General features: G+C 42.2%; 1 protein-coding gene across 5 annotated transcripts in view; it reads right to left on the minus strand.

Moving 5' to 3' along the window:
- The window catches only part of LOC138739043 (collagen alpha-2(IV) chain-like), a 171,842-nt gene that overhangs the window by 39,331 nt on the left and 112,678 nt on the right, over positions 1 to 19,833 (minus strand). For all 5 annotated transcript variants that reach the window (XM_069890422.1, XM_069890423.1, XM_069890424.1 and 2 more), the window contains 5 exons: positions 19,557 to 19,749; positions 8,459 to 8,521; positions 5,720 to 5,776; positions 5,531 to 5,632; positions 2,559 to 2,780 (listed from right to left, as the gene is read on the minus strand). In XM_069890422.1, the coding sequence (XP_069746523.1) occupies positions 2,559 to 2,780; positions 5,531 to 5,632; positions 5,720 to 5,776; positions 8,459 to 8,521; positions 19,557 to 19,749 (637 nt within the window). The remainder of the gene's footprint in view (positions 1 to 2,558; positions 2,781 to 5,530; positions 5,633 to 5,719; positions 5,777 to 8,458; positions 8,522 to 19,556; positions 19,750 to 19,833) is intronic.

Consider the following 19,833-nt stretch of genomic DNA (forward strand, 5'->3'; position numbering starts at 1 on the left):
TCCACATAGACGCATCACCACCTGCTGTTAATGCTGCCTTCAACTGTTGATGTAAATGCTCAATGAGGCCATTGGTCCATGTTAGGAAAGCCATAGTGTGAATATGGGTAGTGCCCGGAAGATCAGTGAGAGCTTGGAACAACACCGACTTGAACTGAGACCCTTGATCCATTGTAATAGTGACTGCAACCCCGAAAGATGGAATCCGACAATCCACAAAAGCCCTAGTAACTGTCTGCGCAGAGATATCAGTGATAGGAATGGCTTCCTACCACCTGGCAGTCCAGTCTGTACATGTAAACAGTTAAGAATATCCCTGAGATGGCGGAAGCAGGCCTGCCAAGTCTAGGTGCACATGCTGGAAACGGGAATCCGGAACAACAAAATTCCCCCAGCTTGGATTTTGTGTCTGGAGACTTTAGAGCATTAACACAGAAAGCAGGTCCTTGCCCATAATCCAACATCCCATTTAACATGAGGCCAGGTAAAATGTTCCGTAACTGGTATGATTGATGCTCTTCTACCAGGATGCGATAGATTGTGGAGAGAATCAAAAATCTCCCACCTCATAGTCACCAGCACAAAAGGCCTAGGGCTTCCTGCATAAAAACTGCAGACTAATTCTTCCACCCAATTCATCCAAGGTTACATCTTGAAGGTGCATACCAGAGTTGATCTGGTGTTACCAGATGAGATCAGGATCAATGAGCTGTGCACGAGCCATGGTGGTGAAATCGATGGCAGTAGTTGTATGTAAGGCATCAATGTCATGCCTGGACAGGGAGCCGGCCATGGTATTTGCTTTTCCTCAGATGTGCAGTATTCTGAAGAAACCTGGAAGGATAAAGTCCAAGTGCTGAATCTCTCTGGGCAAGTAGAGATGTTGCAGTATGCATAAGAGGCTGGTGATCTGTATAAATGGTGAAAGGACGACCTTCCGATAAAAAGCAGAAATGTTTCACAGCCAGATAGATGGCCAAGAGTCCTCGACTAAATGTACTATACTTTGCTTGAGCCGGTGACAGCTTGGCTAAAAAAAATGCCAGAGGTTCCAATTGCCCACAGGCTCGTTGCTCTAACACTGCTCCCACAGCACTGACAGTTGCATCTGTGGTAAGAGAGAGCAAAGCGTTGACATTTTGATGTACAAGCATCGTGGCATTCGCAAAAGCAGTCTTCACATTGTTGAAAGCACTTACGGCATCATCTCTCATAGTTAATGGTCTTTTGGACATGGGCTAATCAGATCCTTTTAGTAGTTCAGTTAGGGGTAATAGATATGTTGCAGTATTTGCCAGGAATCAGATAAAAATTCATCATGGTTAAAGAACGTCGCAACTGGCCAAATGTAATGGGTGTAGGAAATTCTCAAATCACTTGCATTTTCGATTCATCGGGCAAAATACCACGTTGTGTAAAAGTGTAAGATCAGCGGCACCAAACATACATTTACTGGGATTGATCACAATGCCAAACTCAACAGGTCTCTGAAACAATGAGATAAGGTGGCGTTTATGCTCCATGCGACCAGAATATTGTCATTGTAAACAAACACAAAATCGATGCCACTGAGTACGTGGTCCATAAACCGCTGGAAATTCTGAGCTGCATTCCATAGACCGAATGGCATTCGCAGAAACTCGAATGTGCTGAAGGGGGTATTACTCCCATCTTAGTGACATCATAAGGTTCAACTGGAATCTGATAGTAAGCACGTATTTGATCTATTTTTGCGAATACACATTTACCATGGAGGTTTGTTGAAAATCTTGTAAATTGGGGATGTTATAATGGTCAGACGTGTTCAAGGCCGCCAAACCCAGATTTTTTTGGAACCATATACAATGGTGAAGCCCAGCAGCCGTCAGATCTGCGGACTATGCCCAACCCATGTATGTGGTCGATTTTCAATTTTGTGATTTTTAAGGGGTCATCTATGAATCCATACTACTACTGGAGGACCCCGAGTCTCTATATGGTGGGTTACTGTATGTTTAATATCTGTATGATGATACGGTGAGATCACTAGGTGAGGGAAACATTTGAGCGAGATTCAGAAAGGGCAGGAGCCAGGTTGAAGGCTCGTCAGGTGGCTGATGTCGTTGGAGGGACAACAGATGCAGCTCACTTGCAATACAAAAGCTGTGGTCCATGACAACAATTTTTCAAATCCATCAACAAAGAACAATGTGACAAGTAACCCGCTCCCAAAATGGAATTGATACCGAAATCTAACGTGACTGACCTCTGGCCGTATGTTTGAAAATGAGAATCATTAATGGCAGATCTATAGTACGGCCGACCCTGAAGAAATTGTCAGCCTCTATAAGGAACCTACTCAAAATTTAATCCATGTTGATCCAGGGATACACATGCTCCCTCCTCCCAAGGCCTTCATACTCCAAATAAACCTCCCCTTAAGCTTCTCTGAGCTGAGGAAATCCCAGCCTTCCAACATCCAGATAGGGTTTAAATTATCCCCACACCTCTCTAGGGTTGAGACTTGGTGGGGGGAGGGGGTGTCCCAGAAATGAGTGACTGGCCTGGCTGGTTCTTACCTGGGAGTCCTGTCCCACCTTCATCTCCAGGACTTCCTTTGGCTCCAGGCTGTCCCCAGAGGCCTGGCTCACCCGGGGCTCCAGGCTGCGCTCCAATTGCTTTCCCAGGCCAACCTCTGGCACCGACAGGGCCTGGCTCTCCTGCCCTCCCCTGCAAACCTGCCACTCCAGGCTGCCCAGGCAATCCTCGAGCTCCCTTGCTGCCGCGGGGTCCGATGAAACCTGTGGGAGAGGGAGAAGTTCTTCAGCTCCGAATGGAGAGGTGGAGAAAAGGGATAGGGAAGAAGAGGGCACTGAAAGGAGAGGAGAGGGCAGTGGACGAGGGAGAAGCATAATTTCTAGCATGAAGGTCTTGCCACCTTCCCCTCTACATGGAGAGATGCACCAGACAGTCTGGCACTAACCTGGGGAGGGAGGGGAAATATTCTGGTCAGGAAGCGGGAGACTGAGAGAGAAAAATTGAGGGCAGTCTTAGTGCTTGGAAATGAGGGCAGAAAAATTGCACCTCAGAGACCTTGGAGGGACTGCAAGGGTTTGAGAATAAGGGATCACGGACTCATAGAGGTTGGAAGCAGGCCATTCAGCCCATTGTGTTCAGGCTGACCAGTGGGCATAAGTGAAACTTTATAATCTCCAGAGTCGGGCCTTGCATGTCTGGGCAGATACTACCACTGCCTCAGTCCCTGGGATATCAGAGCCTCGAACAGATCAAGACGGGGAGATGGAAGTCATTCAGTCTACAGGCTCATGGAGGGAGATTACATGGATCTTCATAATGTTGAATAGCCAGACTGTGTCAGGAGTGCATTGTCCTTGCAGGTTTTAAGGCATCTACCATCATCCCAGTACCAAAGAAGGCGACAGCAACAGGCTCGATGACCACTGCTCAGTGGCACTGACCTCCACCACTATGAAATGCTCTGAGCATCTGGTGATAGAACATATCAAAGTGCACATCCTAGAGATGCTGGACTCATTTCAATGCACCTATAGTCTGACCCATTCCACTAACGATGCTATAGCCTTGTCCCTCCACTCCATCCTGACCCACCTGGAGAACAAAGTCTCATCTGCCAGGCTTTACCTGTCCTCACTGGGACTCAACACCTTTTTCTGTAACTGGAAAGGCCACAGTCCATCTGGGTTGGCAGCAGAACATTTGAGCCCTGTCACGCTGAGGTATCTGTTGGACCTTGGGGGCTGCACACAACCCACTCCTGTTCATGCTACTGACACACAACGGCATCGCCAGCTCCAACAGTGTCATCAAGTTTGCAAGTGACACAACAAGTTTCTCATCAGCAACAACTATGATACAGAGAAGAGGTAGAAATAGCCATAAAATGGTGAGAGAATAACAACCTGAATCTCAATGCGCACAGAGGAAATGATCATGGGCTTCAGGAAGTCCAGAGACAAACACCTTGCCTACACATTAATGGTTCGGTAGTGGAGAGAGTGGAGAGCACCAAGTTGATCAGAGTCCACTTAAGAAATGATCTATCCTGGACGCACATCTCCTCATTTATCAGGAAGGCGCAACTGCGAATGCACTTCCTTAAGAAGGCTGAGGTGGGCAAGCCCATCGGCCACCATTATGTCAACTTTCTATAGGAGCTCTATCGAGTACGTCCTGACTGGCCTCATCACAGTGTGGTACAGTTGCTATAAAGCATTGGATTGGAGGTCAATCCACAGGACCATTAAAGTGACAGAGAGGATCACTTAGGACTCTCTCCTGCCACCTCCCATTGGTGTAATTTACTGGGATTGCTGTTTAAAGGGTGCTCACAAAATCTGTAAGAGCCCCTACATCTGCATACAGCATCTTCCAGCTACTCCTGTCAGGGAAGAGCCATATCCACCAGGCTGAGGAACAGCTTCTGCCCATGGGCAGGGAGACTGCTGAAGGACTGTTGAACTGCTAAAACAACTCCCCGTGACCCTAATTATTAATAATATTTATTTTTAAATACACGAATATAAGACATGATGATAGGTTCTGTGTATCTGTGTATATACTTGTGCAATAGTCAAGTTTTGGGGACCAATTTTTTTCGATCAAAATTGCAGGGGGTGGGGAGGGGGTCAACATTTACACAGATACTACTTTTGACTGCGGTAAGTATCTGCGTCGTTCAAGGCATTGGGAAATCGGATGTCCAGGACCAGATGGTAAGTCTGCGTTCAGGGTATTGGGAGCTCGGATGGGCAGGCGTCCAAGGTGAGAATCTGCAATCAGGGCATCGGGAGCTCAGATGGGCAGGAGATCGGGGCATCAGAAGCTTGGATGAGTGGGTGATCAGGGCATCAGAAGCTTGGATGGATTGGTAGCCAGGGTAAGGTTCTGTAGTTGAGAGGTTGGATGGGCAGATGGTTGGGCATCGGGAGCTCGGATGGGCAGGTGGCTAGGGTGAGAGTTTGCGATCGGGGCATTGAGAGCTTGGATGGGTAGGTTATCAGGGCCAAAAATAGGGGTGTTGACTTTTTCACAGGATATATGGAAACTACATGATTTTAGGACCAAAAAAAAAAGTGGGTTGACTTTGACATGTGATCAATTATTAAATGAATATATATAGTAAGTATAGTTTGTCTGTATATATGTTATGTTTATGTGTGTGTTTGCACTGTGGACTGAAGAACATTGTTTCATTAGATTGTACTGGTACGAATGGATGATAATTAAACGTGAACTTGAACTATCTCAGGATTGATCTGTTCAAATTAGGAGACTGTCTGGAGGTGCTGTTTAATCTAATTCTGCCCTACCCCATCATATACTAGGCCTGAGGGCATAACAGCTTCTGCTTGTCCCTATGTATCAGGGTGGAGAGGGGTTGAATGGCCTTCTCCAGTCCATGTGTATTGGACTGGAGAGAAGCTCAATAGCTTCCTCCTTTCCAGGACTATCAGACTGGAGAGGGGCTGAACAGTCTCCTGTGAGATGCAGCTATGCCAGAGAAACTTACCTGGTGGGCTGGGAATTCCTGGTCCTGGGGCTCCAATGGATCCTTTCCATCCTGGCACTCCTCTCCTGGACAATCCTGGAAATCCCTCCTGACCTTTAGGACCTGTAATGGGACAGTTTTAGATGAGGTGACCACAGAACGGCACTTACCGGGTTACGTCTTGGCTTCGCCGACAACAGGTAGTCATACCTGGCTCTCCTGGTGCTCCTGTTGCTCCTGGGGGCCCTCGGCTGCCACAGCGAACTCCTGTGAAGATTAACAAATGAAATAGTCAAGGACAAGGCAAATCTCCAGAAATAAAAGTTAGCCAAACATAAACATTTTAATGACTGCATCTGAGTTTTGTTCTCATCTCTGCATCAGGTGCAAGTCCAGCATCACTGCCCTCCCATAAATGCCCCTGAGGAGTCTTAGGGGGGTGGGGTGACCTGTCACCTTGACCCACTCCAGCCCTTCTGGGGAATGAGCTCCCACACTGGAATATAGACCCAGTGAAGGACTGCCAGCAAATTTCCAAGTGCAGAGGATTTGGCGAGGAAACCTTCAACTTAACACCTCCTTACTAGTCAGGAACATGCAGCATCGCCTGCACTTCCTGGGGAGAGAGAGGAGGGTGAGGCTATTAGCACTCACCTCAACAACATTTTATAGGAGTGGGACTGAGAGTGTCCTGTACGACTGCATCACTGTTGGGAAAGTAGATGCAAAGTGTGGGACTGGAAGCCTATATAGAAAATCACACAAATGGCTGAGAAGATTACTAGGGTCTCCATCTTCTCTTTTGACAATATTCACCCAGGAACATTACCAAGGAGCCTTTCTATCCAGCACACAGTATATTTGATCTGCTACCATCAGGAAGGATGTACAGGAGCATCAAAATCAGCCTGGGAAATAACTTCTTCCTTCAGTCTATGAGACTAATGAACTGTGACTGAATAAATTATCCCAAAATATTTATGTCTAATTACTTTAAATTTTATCTGAATATATGGGTATCTGTGTGATTAGTATGTGCTGCGTATTGTGTTTGTATATGTATGCACCGTAGTCCGGAGAAACGCTGTTTCATCTGGTTGTAAATGTACAGTCAGATGATAATAAACTTGAACAGGGTCTCAGAGTGACACAGCTTCCCTGCTCTTGCTGTCTTTGGTGGTACAGGTGGTAGGCTTGGAAGACAGTGTGGGGGTGGTCTGGGTGAGTAACCACATCTGGAGAGGGGGCACCCTCTCCATGGCCACAGAGCATTGGTGGTGGAGGGAGGGAATACTTGAGGTGGTGGACGGACTGCAGGATGCTGAGTTTCTTTAACACTGGGGCTCAGCTCATCCAGAGGATGTCCATCATACTCCTTGTCGATAGTGGAAAGTAGAGTCAGCCCCTGACCTGCTCGTCACCACATTGGCTCTTTGGCTGCACCTTCTGTTTGTGACCCTCAGGGCATTGACAGTGGGAGGTGGAGTCCTGGAGACCAGATTGACATTGGGGGTGGGGTCGAGACGCCATTGACAGTGGGAAGGGGTAGGGCTCTTGGTGACCCCAGGCCATTGATAGTGGGAGGGAGATTGTTGGTGACTCCATTGACAGTTGTGGGGGAAGGGGTGTTGATAACCCCAGGACATTGATTGTGGTGAACCTGGTTCCCCAAGGTCATTGACAGTGGGAGTTTGGTGACCCCAGGTCATGGGCTTGGAGTGGGGTTCTTGGCCACCAGGCAGTTCAGATTCCCTATGGACCATTGTTGCTGCAGAGGAGTCAGTCATAGTCAGTTTTTAGTTCAGTTCCATATGGAGTAGCTGTGGTGAGTTCGTGAGCTTCAGGCTAAGAAACAGAACAGGTACTGGGAGTCACAGTCTCAGATTCACCAGCTGTCATGCCCTACAAACCAACATCCTGCAAGGCTGGTGGTCCCGTCAGTCCCATAACTGCCCCCTTCATCCTGCGAAGAACATCTGGGGACATCAAAACTGCAGAAACTCACCACCCCAGTATGTTAAAATGCAGGAACCACTCAAAGTAGCGATGAATGCCTCACATATCAAACTCAACCAAGCAAGACATTGCCATGGGTAGAGCAGGTTGGATAATTTGGCCCATTTGCAATGAGGCTGTCTCTCTCAGCTCCATTAACCCCTTTTACATGTATTTTGTTTCTGCCTTTTCTGCTCCACCTCATCTATCAATAGTGTTTGATGTCCCCATGTCCTATAGGGAATTCTTTCCTGTTTCCAGTGAACAAATATGAAAGTGTTTCCCTTTCTCCTTCTCCCAGTGGGAATCCTTTCTGTCACCTTGTTACATTCTAGCCTGCCGATCTCTACATCTGTAAAACTACATGAATGTGAGATGAAATAGTTGGGGACAGGTACAGTTCCCAGGCACCTTATGAGTGAGTGAGCCCCTCGATGTAAGATAGTATGAGATAGCTGTAATGGAGTGGATGATTGATGAGCACACACCATTGGGTTGAGCATCTCTGAGAGACTGGTATAATCACAAGATAAACGAACAGAGGTCGGCCATTTGTCCCATTGAGTCTGCTCCACAACTCCACCCTAAGCTAAGCCGTTCGTAATTTGTTGCATCAGCTTCGGGGGAAGCCCTTGTGAAATGTTGATTTCTGATGCTCCAGGCAACAGCTGAGACTCAGACACAGTTGTGGGCACTTGCTCCCAAGCAGATTTTCTTAATGGAACTGCTCGCCTTTCTGAAGATTTTCCAACCATCATCTTTCTTTCCTTTGGGAACTGAGCCAAACTCTAGTTATGTCCTTGTAAGCCAGAACTTGGTTTCCTCTTCAAATCTGTTGATGTTGAAGGGTTTAATCTTTCCACATGAAAGATAACTTCCCATACATTCTAAGGTACAATGCGCTTGGATGTTCAACAGTGTTAGCTACAAAAGGCAAAGTCAATCCATCTCTACCTGCTGGGGAATCTCCACGGTCTCTTTCTCTCACCAATCCTTCATGCTGCTCGTTGCACACACCTGTCATTCAAACAGAAGGAGACTTTTTAAATATTTTATTTTGAAAGACTCAAGCAAAATATATATGAACAATATAAGACATTTTCTTTATCACACAATATTATATACAGGGTCCAGTATATATTTTACCTTTTCCCGGATATTAAATGAACTATATAAGTTAAAGGAACAAAAAAAAACAAAATAAAATTAAAAATTAAAACTAAAAATCAGAATGTACATCTTCTGTGCCAGAACCTTAATTCAGTCTCTTCTTTGTATCTGTCAGGATGGTTTATATCTTAATTTATTTTTCATTAAAGGGGCAGGGGGAGGGGGCTATAGATCATGTCTGCACACCTATGTGCATTAGGTACAGCTGCCACACTGTAATGAACGTGTCATGCTTCTTCCACAAGTTAGAAGTGATCCAGGGGAATGCAACTCTGCATTTCTGTATTCCATCTTGCAATGCTAAGTTGAGAGTCGACTTCTCCGCCACTGTGATACATTTCCTGGTTATCGACATAGCAACCTTCACAAATTGAATTTGGTGCTTGGATAGTCTAAACTGCCCTTCACCTATATCTCCCAGAAGGAACAATTCTGGATCTTGTGGAAAACCCACTTTTGTAATTTTTTTTTAGAATGTTCCTCGGGTCTACCCAGAAAGATTTCACTTTCATACATAGCCAGGTGGAGTGGATAAAGATTTCAACCTCTACACCGCATCTGAAATTTCTGACTGATTTTTATTTTTGTGGTGTGAGGTACAACTGATGCAGGAGATTGTACTGCACCAGCATGTATCTAACATTGACAATCCCTGTCATGCTGTTCAGACGTGTTTTCCCACCAATTTTCAATAATTGTTGTACCCAAGTCCGACTCCCATCTTTCCCTCAATCAGTGTAGTCCCGGCTTCAGGCCCTCACTCTGGAGTACGAAATACATTCTAGAAATATGTCATACTACACTCTGGCAGAGATATTGTTTGTCTTGTCTCTTAAGAAAGATCTCAATTATAGGAAGCAGAAGAATGTTCTATCAGATAACCCAAATTTAATCCTCATTTGTTCGAATAACATTAGTTGCCCTCATCATAACAATCCTTGATACTCCTGATCCCTTTCTGGCACCAGGTGTCCAGGATCCTGTTGCCCAGTGTCATGGGTATTAAATTATTCTGGGTCAAGGATGTATTAGGAGACAGCCCCACCTTCAATCCAATACATTGATGTATTTTTTGCTATGTTTGATATATATGTTTTAATATGGGGTTATCCATTTTTTGGTAATTAATTTGATGTTCCATTTGTATATAAACTCTCTTGCTATCCTTTCCCCTATCATGTGTAGTCTAATTTGTGCCCAGGAAGGGGCACCCCTCCCTCAAACAGTGAGGCGATAAACCTTGTCTGGGACCCCAATAATATTTTTTGAAATCTGGCAGTTTTAGACCCCTTAATTTATACTCCCATGTTAATTTTTCCATGGAGACTCTAGCCACCTCCCCACTCCACAAAAAGTTTCTGACACGTTCATTGAGCATCTTGAAGAAGCACTGGGGTAATGGAATGGGCAGCGTTTGAAAAAGATATTGCAGTCTTGGTGTCACCTTCATTCTTGTACAATTCACTCTGCCCACTAATGTTATGGGCAGAGCTCTCCATCTAACCAAGTCCTCCTCAATCTTCCAGAGCAAGGGGAGATAATTTAACATATACATTTCTTGTATTTTTCTACTCTTACCCCTAAATATATGATGCCTTCCAGTTCCCACTTAAATTGGCTTCCTTGTTGATAGGGTCTGTAGTCTCCTTTAGTCTCTTCTTTCTTTTCACTCCCTTTCCTGTTGCTTTCCTCTTCTTCCAGCTGAGAGCCCTGGTGTCGGGCATCCCTCAGCTGGTCACGTTGTGTTTGCCCGCTCCTCAGCTGAGTCCCCCTCCTGTCGGTGTTCTCCTTCTCCTTAGTAAGTGCACTTTTGTTTGGGTCAAAGAGCCATTTTTGCAGTCCAGCGGACAGGTGGTCGCAACTCTGCGGGGACGTCACCAACCTTGGAGAATGGGCTCTCTTCTCCACAATGGCTCCCTGTTTCTTCATGCAGGTAAGGCCTCTCCTTTCTCTTCCGGCGTCTTTTATTTTTTTCCCCATTGTTTTTACTTTTTCCTTCTTGGGTGCCATTTTCTTTCTTTTCTCTACAACTTTATCTTTTAGTGGTTATGTTTTGTATTTCTTGAACTTTGTATTTTCTTCACTTTATTTCTTCTTTTCTGGAGAGGGCTGGTATTCTCCTGCCAGCCACTACTCCATCACGTGACTCCTCCCCTAGTCTCTTTTAGTTAAAGGCATAATTTAACTTTTGTCTAAATTTATTTTAAATCCCAGACCATCCCATAATCTTCCAATGTTGTCTTTAGCCTGGTCAACAACACCCCCCACCCCCCCCCCCCCCCCCACCACTGGCTGTCAAATACATTAACACATCATCAGCAAATAGATTGATGTGTTTCACCTGGTCCACCTTGTACCCCTTACATCTGGATCTCATCCAATGGTTTCTGCCAGTGACTCAATGGCCAACAGAGCTAGTGACGAAGGACAGCTCTGTCTACTAGATCTACTCAACAGAAATATCAGAAATATTTGTCCATTTGTGATCATTTTAGCTTGGGGTTTATCATACAATGTCTTCACCCTATTTATAAATGTTTGTCCCAATCCAAATTTCTCCAGTACCTTAAACAAGGAGTCCCATTCCAATCTATCAAAGGCATTCTCCGCATCTAGAGATACAGCCACCCCCATGTCCACCCTTGACTGTGCCAGATGTATTATATTAAATAATCTAGCTACCTTATCTGCAGTTTGCCTTTCTTTTTAAAATGAAGCCAACTTAATCTGGATTTGTCAATTTTGGAAAATATTTTGTCAACATACTGGCCAACACTTTTCTATAATTTTATAATCTGCGTTCAATAGTGATATAGGCCTATAGGAGGTGGGTTTCAATGGATCCCTAAATTTTTTGGGATCACCCACAACAATTGCTGTCAAAAAAGACTTCAGGAGAGGAGTCACGTGATGGAGTAGTGGCCGGACAGTGAACTCCAGCCCTCTCCAGAAAAGTCGGGAAAAACAAAGGAAAACACAAAGGCACAGAAATAAAAGTGAAAAAAAAGTGAGTATAAAGGTGGAAAGAAGATGGCGACAAAAAAAGAAAAATCGAAAGCAACGGTAAGAAGAGAGGAAGAGAAGACAACGGAGGAAGAAGGTGAAGGCCTTACCTGTTCGAAGAGGCCCGTGGTGGAGAGAGAAATCCGCTCCCTCAGGTCGGTAGATAATGGACTACAAAAATGGCGATGCGCATGAAAAAAAACACACCGACGGGAGGGGGGACCAGCTGGGGAGTCGATCTCCACAGCCGGCAACGACAGCTGCAGAACACCTGCAGCAAGAAGAGACCACAGAAGACAATGGAAACAAGAAAGAAGAGAAGAAAAGGACAACAAAGAAACAACAGATGGCCAACCCAGAGGAAGAAGAAGAGGAAGAGTACAGTGAAATAGAAGAAGAAGAGAAAGGCAAGATAAAGGAGGTACTTTCTCTTATTAAAGGATACATGGAGTCATTTAAAGAATGGCAAACACAGGAATTTAATGATTTAAGAAAAAGAATAAACAACATAGAAGAGAAAATGAATAAAATAGATATGACCTTAACAGAAATGGGAAAGAAAATGGACAAGATGGAAGAGCGGGCAGTAGCAGCAGAAATGGAGGTAGAAGACTTAAAAAAGAAATTGGAGGAATCTAATAAAAAAGCGATAGAGACATAAGAACTGTTAGCTCAAAAAATAGATATAATGGAAAATTATAACAGAAGAAATAACATAAAGATAGTGGGCCTTAAGGAAGATGAAGAAGGCAAGAATATGAGGGAGTTTATAAAAGATTGGATCCCTAAGACCCTAGGATGTCCAGAACTACAGCAAAAAATGGAAATAGAAAGGGCACATAGAGCATTGGCCTCTAAACCACAACCACAACAAAAACCAAGATCTATTGTAGTAAAATTCCTAAGATATACTACAAGAGAAAAGGTACTGGAGAAGACAATGGAAAAAGTAAGAGAGGGCAACAAACCACTGGAGTATAAAGGGCAAAAAATCTTCATTTATCCAGATATAAGTTTTGAACTCCTAAAGAAGAGAAAAGAGTTCAATACAGCAAAGGCGATTTTATGGAAGAAAGGGTATAAATTTATACTAAAGCATCCAGCGGTATTGAAAATATTTATTCCAGGACAACAAAACAGACTATTCTCGGACCCAGAAGAAGCACGAAAATTTGCAGAACAATTACAAAAATAGACTGAGGGATGAAGACGGGTAATGAGAGTAAAAATGATCACGATTGATATGTATGTGGGTAAAGAGGTATAAGAGTGAATAGATAAAATGTGCATATGTGAAGGTATCTGTACTTCGAGGAAAATATAGATAGTATAGACAAGAATGAATAAGGGAAGGAAATGGAATAGAGAGAATAAGGAGGGAATTAAAAGAGTGACCTTTGTTACATATGAAAAGTGAAATCTTTTCTGGGGAGGGCTGGGTGGGGAGAAATAGCGGTCACTGCAAAATCAGTTGATGCTAGCGAGTGAATTCGCAAAGCAAAATGGAGAGGGGAGATGTGGTTGTCCGACAAGGGATAAAGGACAACTCAGGAGGGGAAGGGGAGATTGGGGATAAAGAAGATAGAAATAGGAGAATAAGGAAAATGTTGGATGTTGTAGGAATGTTGTCTTATAAAGAGTTGAAAATAAGAAAACAGAAATGGAAAAGGAGGAAAGGTAATGATGGAAAAACGGAAGGAGAAGATAAACAAAGTATAAAATGGCTACGCTGAACTATATGACTTTAAATATTAATGGAATACATAACCAAATTAAAAGGAAGAAACTACTAAATTTACTGAAAAAGGAAAAAATTGATATAGCATTTGTCCAAGAAACACACTTAACTGAATTAGAGCACAAGAAATTAAAGAGAGATTGGGTAGGACACGTAACAGCAGCATCATATAATTCAAAAGCAAGAGGAGTGGCTATATTAATTAGTAAAAATGTGCCATTTAAAATAGAAGAGGAAATAATAGATCCAGCAGGGAGATATGTTTTGATAAAATGTCAGATATATTCGGAGTTTTGGAATCTACTTAATGTATATTCACCTAACGAAGAAGATCAAAAGTTTATGCAAGATATCTTTTTGAAGGTAGCTAATACACAAGGGAACATACTAATAGGAGGGGATTTCAACCTGAATTTGGATCCAAATATGGATAAAACGGGGAAAAAAATTAACAGGAAGAACAAAGTAACCAAATTTATAATTAAATCAATGCAAGAAATGAAACTTTTGGATATATGGAGGAAACAAAACCCAAAAGAAAAGGAATACTCATACTACTCGGCTAGACATAAAACATACTCAAGAATAGACCTATTTTTGTTATCAGCTAGTATGCAGGATAGAGTAAGAAAAACAGAATATAAAGCGAGAATGCTATCGGACCATTCACCCTTAATATTGACAGTAAAGCTAGAGGACATCCCTCCAAGAATGTATAGATGGAGATTAAACCCCATGCTACTTAAAAGACAGGATTTTAGAGAATTTATTGAAAAACAATTAAAAATGTATTTTGAAGTAAATATGGAATCAGTGGAAGATAAGTTTATACTATGGGATGCAATGAAAGCATTCATTAGAGGGCAAATAATAAGCTATGTAACCAAGATGAAGAAGGACTATAATCAGGAAACAGAGCAGTTGGAAAGGGAAATAGTAAACATAGAAAAAAAATTAGCAATGAAGGAAGATACAACTAAAAGAAGAGAATTGGCAGATAAAAAAATAAAATATGAAACATTACAAACATATAAGGTAGAGAAGAATATAATGAAGACAAAACAGAAATATTATGAACTAGGGGAAAAAACGCACAAAATCCTAGCATGGCAGCTTAAGACAGAACAAGCTAAGAAAATGGTATTGGCATCAAGGAAAAAAGACAAACAAATTACATATAATCCAAAAGAAATTAAGGAAAACTTTAGAGAATTCTATGAACAATTATACCGAACTGAAAACGAAGGGAAAGAAGGGAAAATAGAGGTTTTTTGACTAAAATTGAACTACCAAAACTACAAATAGAGGAACAAAATAAATTAACAGAACCATTTGGAATAGTAGAAATACAAGAGATAATTAAAAAATTACCAAATAATAAGACACCAGGAGAGGATGGATTTCCAATAGAATTCTACAAAGCATTTAAAGACTTATTAATACCGCCCCTCCTGGATGTAATCAACCAGATTGATGAAACACAAAGCTTACCAGATTCATGTAAAACAACAATAATTACAGTAATACTAAAACAAGGGAAAGATCCACTCTTACCAGCGTCATATAGACCAATATCTTTGCTAAACACAGACTATAAGATAATAGCTAAACTATTAGCAAACAGATTAGCAGAACAGGTACCGAAAATGGTAAATTTAGACCAAACTGGATTTATCAAAAAAAGACGCACAACAGACAATATTTGTAAATTTATTAACTTAATTCATGCAGTAGAAGGAAATAAAGCACCTGCAGTAGCAGTTGCTTTAGACGCAGAGAAGGCCTTTGACAGAGTAGAATGGAATTATTTGTTCAAAGTATTGCAAAAATTCAGTTTACCGGAGAAGTATATTAATTGGATTAAAGCATTATATAAGGGACCGTTAGCGAAAGTGACAGTAAATGGACATGTATCAAAACAATTTAACTTAAGCAGGTCAACGCAGCAGGGATGCCCACTATCACCTTTATTGTTTGCGCTAGCTATAGAACCACTAGCAGAATTGATAAGAATAGATAATAATATAAAAGGAATAAAAGTAAAAGACAGGGAATATAAAATCAGTCTATTTGCAGATGATGTTATAGTGTACTTAACAGAACCAGAACTATCAATAAAACAATTATATAAGAAATTGAAGGAATATGGAGAAGTGTCGGGCTACAAGATAAACGTAAATAAAAGTGAAGCAATGCCTATGAATAATGCGGATTTCTCAAAATTTAAGAAGGAATCTCCATTCAGATGGCAAATGCAGGCAATAAGATACCTAGGTGTACAAATAAACAAAAATCTAGGCCAATTATATAAACTCAATTATAATCCACTAATGAAAAAATTACAGGACGATTTAGAGCATTGGAAAGATCTACCACTAACACTGATAGGAAGGATAAACTGTATTAAAATGAACATTTTTCCAAGGATATTATACTTATTTCAGGCATTGCCAATACAACTGACAGAAAAATTCTTCAAAGAGTTAAAGAAAATAATAAGGAAATTTTTATGGAGAGGGGGGAAACCGAGGATAGCACTAGATAAATTAACAGAATGGTATAAACAAGGAGGCTTACAATTGCCAAACTTTAAAAATTATTATAGAGCCGCACAATTAAGATACCTATCAGATTTTTATCAAACAAGGGAAAAACCAGACTGGACGAGATTAGAATTAGATAAAATAGGGAAAAAGATACCTGAACACATATTATATAAATGGGACGAAAAATTGGTACAACATAGAACTTCTCCAGTATTACATCATCTCCTCAATATTTGGAAGAAGATCCATGTAGAAAGAAATAAAACAAATTATCAATTACCAAAACTAATATTGACGCAAAATAAGCTACTCCCTTTTACAATAGACAACCTTTCCTTTAGAGAATGGGAAAAAAAAGGGATTAAAAGAATAGAAAATTGTTTCTCAGGAAGTAGATTCTTATCCTTTGAACAAATGAGAGATAAGTACAATATAACTGGAGATACAGCGCTGGCATATTACCAACTGAGATCCTACTTGAAGGATAAATTAGGAAGCAATTTGAGTTTACCAGAGGGAAGTAACCTTGAATATGTGATTACAGATACAATGTTAATCAAAAGATTTATAACAAATATGTATATTAAACTGCAAGAAAAGGAGAATGAGGAAACAAATGGTAAAACTAAACAAAAATGGGAACAAGATTTAAATATAAAGATAAAAAAGGAAACATGGGAGAAATTATGTTCTGGAATGATGAGAAATACAATAAATACGAGGCTACGTATGATACAATATAATTGGTTACACAGACTATACATTACACCGCTAAAGTTAAATAAATGGGACCCAACAGTATCTGATAGATGTTTTCGATGTAAAAAAGGAATGGGAACAACAATTCATGCAATCTGGACATGTGAGAGAGTAGAAAAATTTTGGGATGATCTCAATCAGATATTAAATAAAATAACAGAAAACAATATACCAAAGAATCCAGAGATCTTTCTCCTAAGTAACATAAAAAACAAAGAATTTGGAATTGATTTGGAGGATGCACAAAAAAGATTTGTTAAGATAGCCCTAGCCGTAGCAAAAAAATGTATTATGTCAACCTGGAAATTGGAAGATAATTTGAAAATACAACAATGGTATATAGAAATGAATAAATGTATTCCATTAGAAAAAATAACATATAATTTAAGAAATAATATTGAAATATTCGAACAAGTATGGGAGCCTTACATTAAATACAATAGCGAAAACCTACCGGGGACAAACATTACCTAAGTTGATGGAAGGAGAAGGAAAGAAAAGAATGGACCCTGTAGAATTTCTGGTGTATTTTTGTTGAATGACAACATTGTCTGACTGAATTAATGCAACCTAGATTGTATACCTAAAATGGATGAGGGGTGGGGGTGGGGGGTGGCTTGGGAGGAGGGGGGGGGGGGGAGAAAAAGTCACTGTAAATGTGTGAAAAAGAAAAAGTGTATATCATGGCTAATGTGATTTATGGTGTGAAAAATAAAAAATTAAAAAATAAATAAATAAATAAAAAAGACTTCAGGAGAGTTTATGTTTATGCCACCTGATCTACCACCTTCATAGGAAGGGGCATTAAAAGGTCCTTAATTCTCTATAAAATTCAACTGGGAACCCATCTTCTCTTGGGGATTTGCCCACCTGTAGAGAGCTCAGAGTTTGCTCAATTTCTTCTCTTGAGAAAGGGGCATCCAGCTCCTCTTTCTCTTCCTGATCCAAATTTGGTAGCTTCAACGTATGCAAGAAGTTGTCTATTTTAGTAGGGTCCCCTTCTGATTCTGATTTATACAGAAATCCACACTGGCCTTCAAGAAAGATCTGAACTTTATAGATATTTGGAGAAGGCTAAATCCAAGAGAAAGAGATTATTCCTTTTACTCAAGACAATACGATTCCCACACTAACCCCAGTTGGAAGGTAGGATAGTGGAATCCAAGTAAAAGGCTCGGCACCCTCTGGATCATTCACCCAAACCTTGTCAATTATAATGCCAGATAAGCAGGCTATGACATATAGATGACAACTAAATTCACTGTTGTTGCAAAATTGGATTTTTGTAGCTTTATTAGAACTCAGGTGGAATTGTACTGTGAGATGAACTTCCCCTCTATTTATAATCTTTTAAATTTGGGATAGGGTGAAGGCTTATTTAAGGGGCTAGATAATTGAAAGAGGGAGAGGGATGGGAGCGATTGCATGGAGGTTTGGAGAAAATGTGGAGAGGAGTGGAAGCCAGAGGAAATGGAGAAATTCTGTTAACCACACTCAGCAGTGATGATGGCCTGGCTTTGTAGAGAACGTGGGAGAGATTCATCAGAATGTCTCCCAGAATGGAGGGCTGGAGAGGTGGGACAGACTGGAATTGTTCACATTGAAACATCAGGCTGAGGGGTGTCGTGAGAGAGTTTTATAAAGTTATGAGGAACATATATAGAATAGATATTTTTTCCCCATTATAAGGTGCTGTAAAACTGGAGGAAAGGGGGAAAGTTTAAAGAGAACATGAAAGGGAATTTTTTTCCAAATAGGGTGGTAGGTTTGCGGAACACGAAGCAGGGTGCCAGGCTGCTGCTTCCCTGGCTGGGATGCCTCGATCAAAATAAGGGATCAGCCATTCAGAGCAGATTTGAGGGGAAATTTCTCCCCTAATATGTGGTGATTTTTGGACCTCAGGAGGTCAGTCATAGGTGCCATAGGGTTGGATGAGCTGTTGTCTGTGGCAGTGTGGTGAGTCACTGTCACCAGCGAAGCTCCACATCTAGTGGGAGACCCTTCTGGGAATCCAATCCCAGCCGGAACAGCTTGCCAGAGAGGGGAGTTAAACAAGAAGGTCTGCAGATGCTGGGGTTGAGTGCTATACATCAATATGTTAGAGAAACTCAGCAAAAAATAGGAACCAATGTTTCAGGCCTGGGACCTTTGTCAGGCATTTGACTGTTTCTGCTTATACCGGAAGATGGGCCCAGGCCTGAAACATTGGTTACCCTTTACTTCCCATGGATGCTGTGTGAACTGCTGAGTTTCTCCAGTACATTTGTATTCCTGTACTACCAGGAAGGGGACACTGACCCTGGGTGGTAGGGTGGGTGGGGGGTCAGGGGTGGCAGTTGGAGTGCAGGGGCCAAATGGGTATGTCACAGGATACCTAACTAGGGCTTCATCCCCTATTTACTCTACTGAGAGATTAAGACGTGGGCATTTGATCGGGTAGTGAGCCGGGGAAGCAACTTCCTCTGATGAGTGGCTTTTCCAGAATGGGGCTAGAGTGTGGTAACTTGAGCCCAAGTTCACAGGTGACGTTAGGAAGCACCTGGTCACATAGAGGGTGGGAACGAAGGGCTTCAGCGACCCAGGGTCTGTCGGGTTGTCTGAGAAAGGGGACGAGACTGTCTGGTTTGGGCGAGGAGATGTAGAACTGTGGATGATAAAGAACACAGCTCTCCTGCATCAAGCCCACGGCACTTGACATCTTTGGCTGGGAGAGGTGGCCTTGCCTTCTTTCACCAACTTTTCCACAATGCAATCACAGCAGGAACAAGCAGCTCCTTACAGCCAGTTTGCCCAGGAACACACAGCAACAGGCTCGAAGGTAGAGGTGGAGCTTTACCTGGTTCACCAGGAGACCCTGGAACACCTGCAAATCCTGGGGAACCATCAACTCCAAAGTCCCCAGGTAGCCCAGGATTCCCGACAGGTCCACGTATTCCCTTGCCCGGTGGACCAGGTAGTCCACGGAAACCTTTCCAACCAGGGGTTCCTGGGACGCCGTCATCACCAGGGGGACCTCTCTGTGCGTCGCCCTGCAACACAAGACATGTGACTGGAGAGAGTCAGGCACCTCCCACTTCACCAACCACAACGCACATTTCTGCAGCACCTGTAAC

This window comes from Narcine bancroftii, chromosome 7 (genome assembly GCF_036971445.1).
Source record: "Narcine bancroftii isolate sNarBan1 chromosome 7, sNarBan1.hap1, whole genome shotgun sequence".
Taxonomy (NCBI): Eukaryota; Metazoa; Chordata; class Chondrichthyes; order Torpediniformes; family Narcinidae; genus Narcine; species Narcine bancroftii.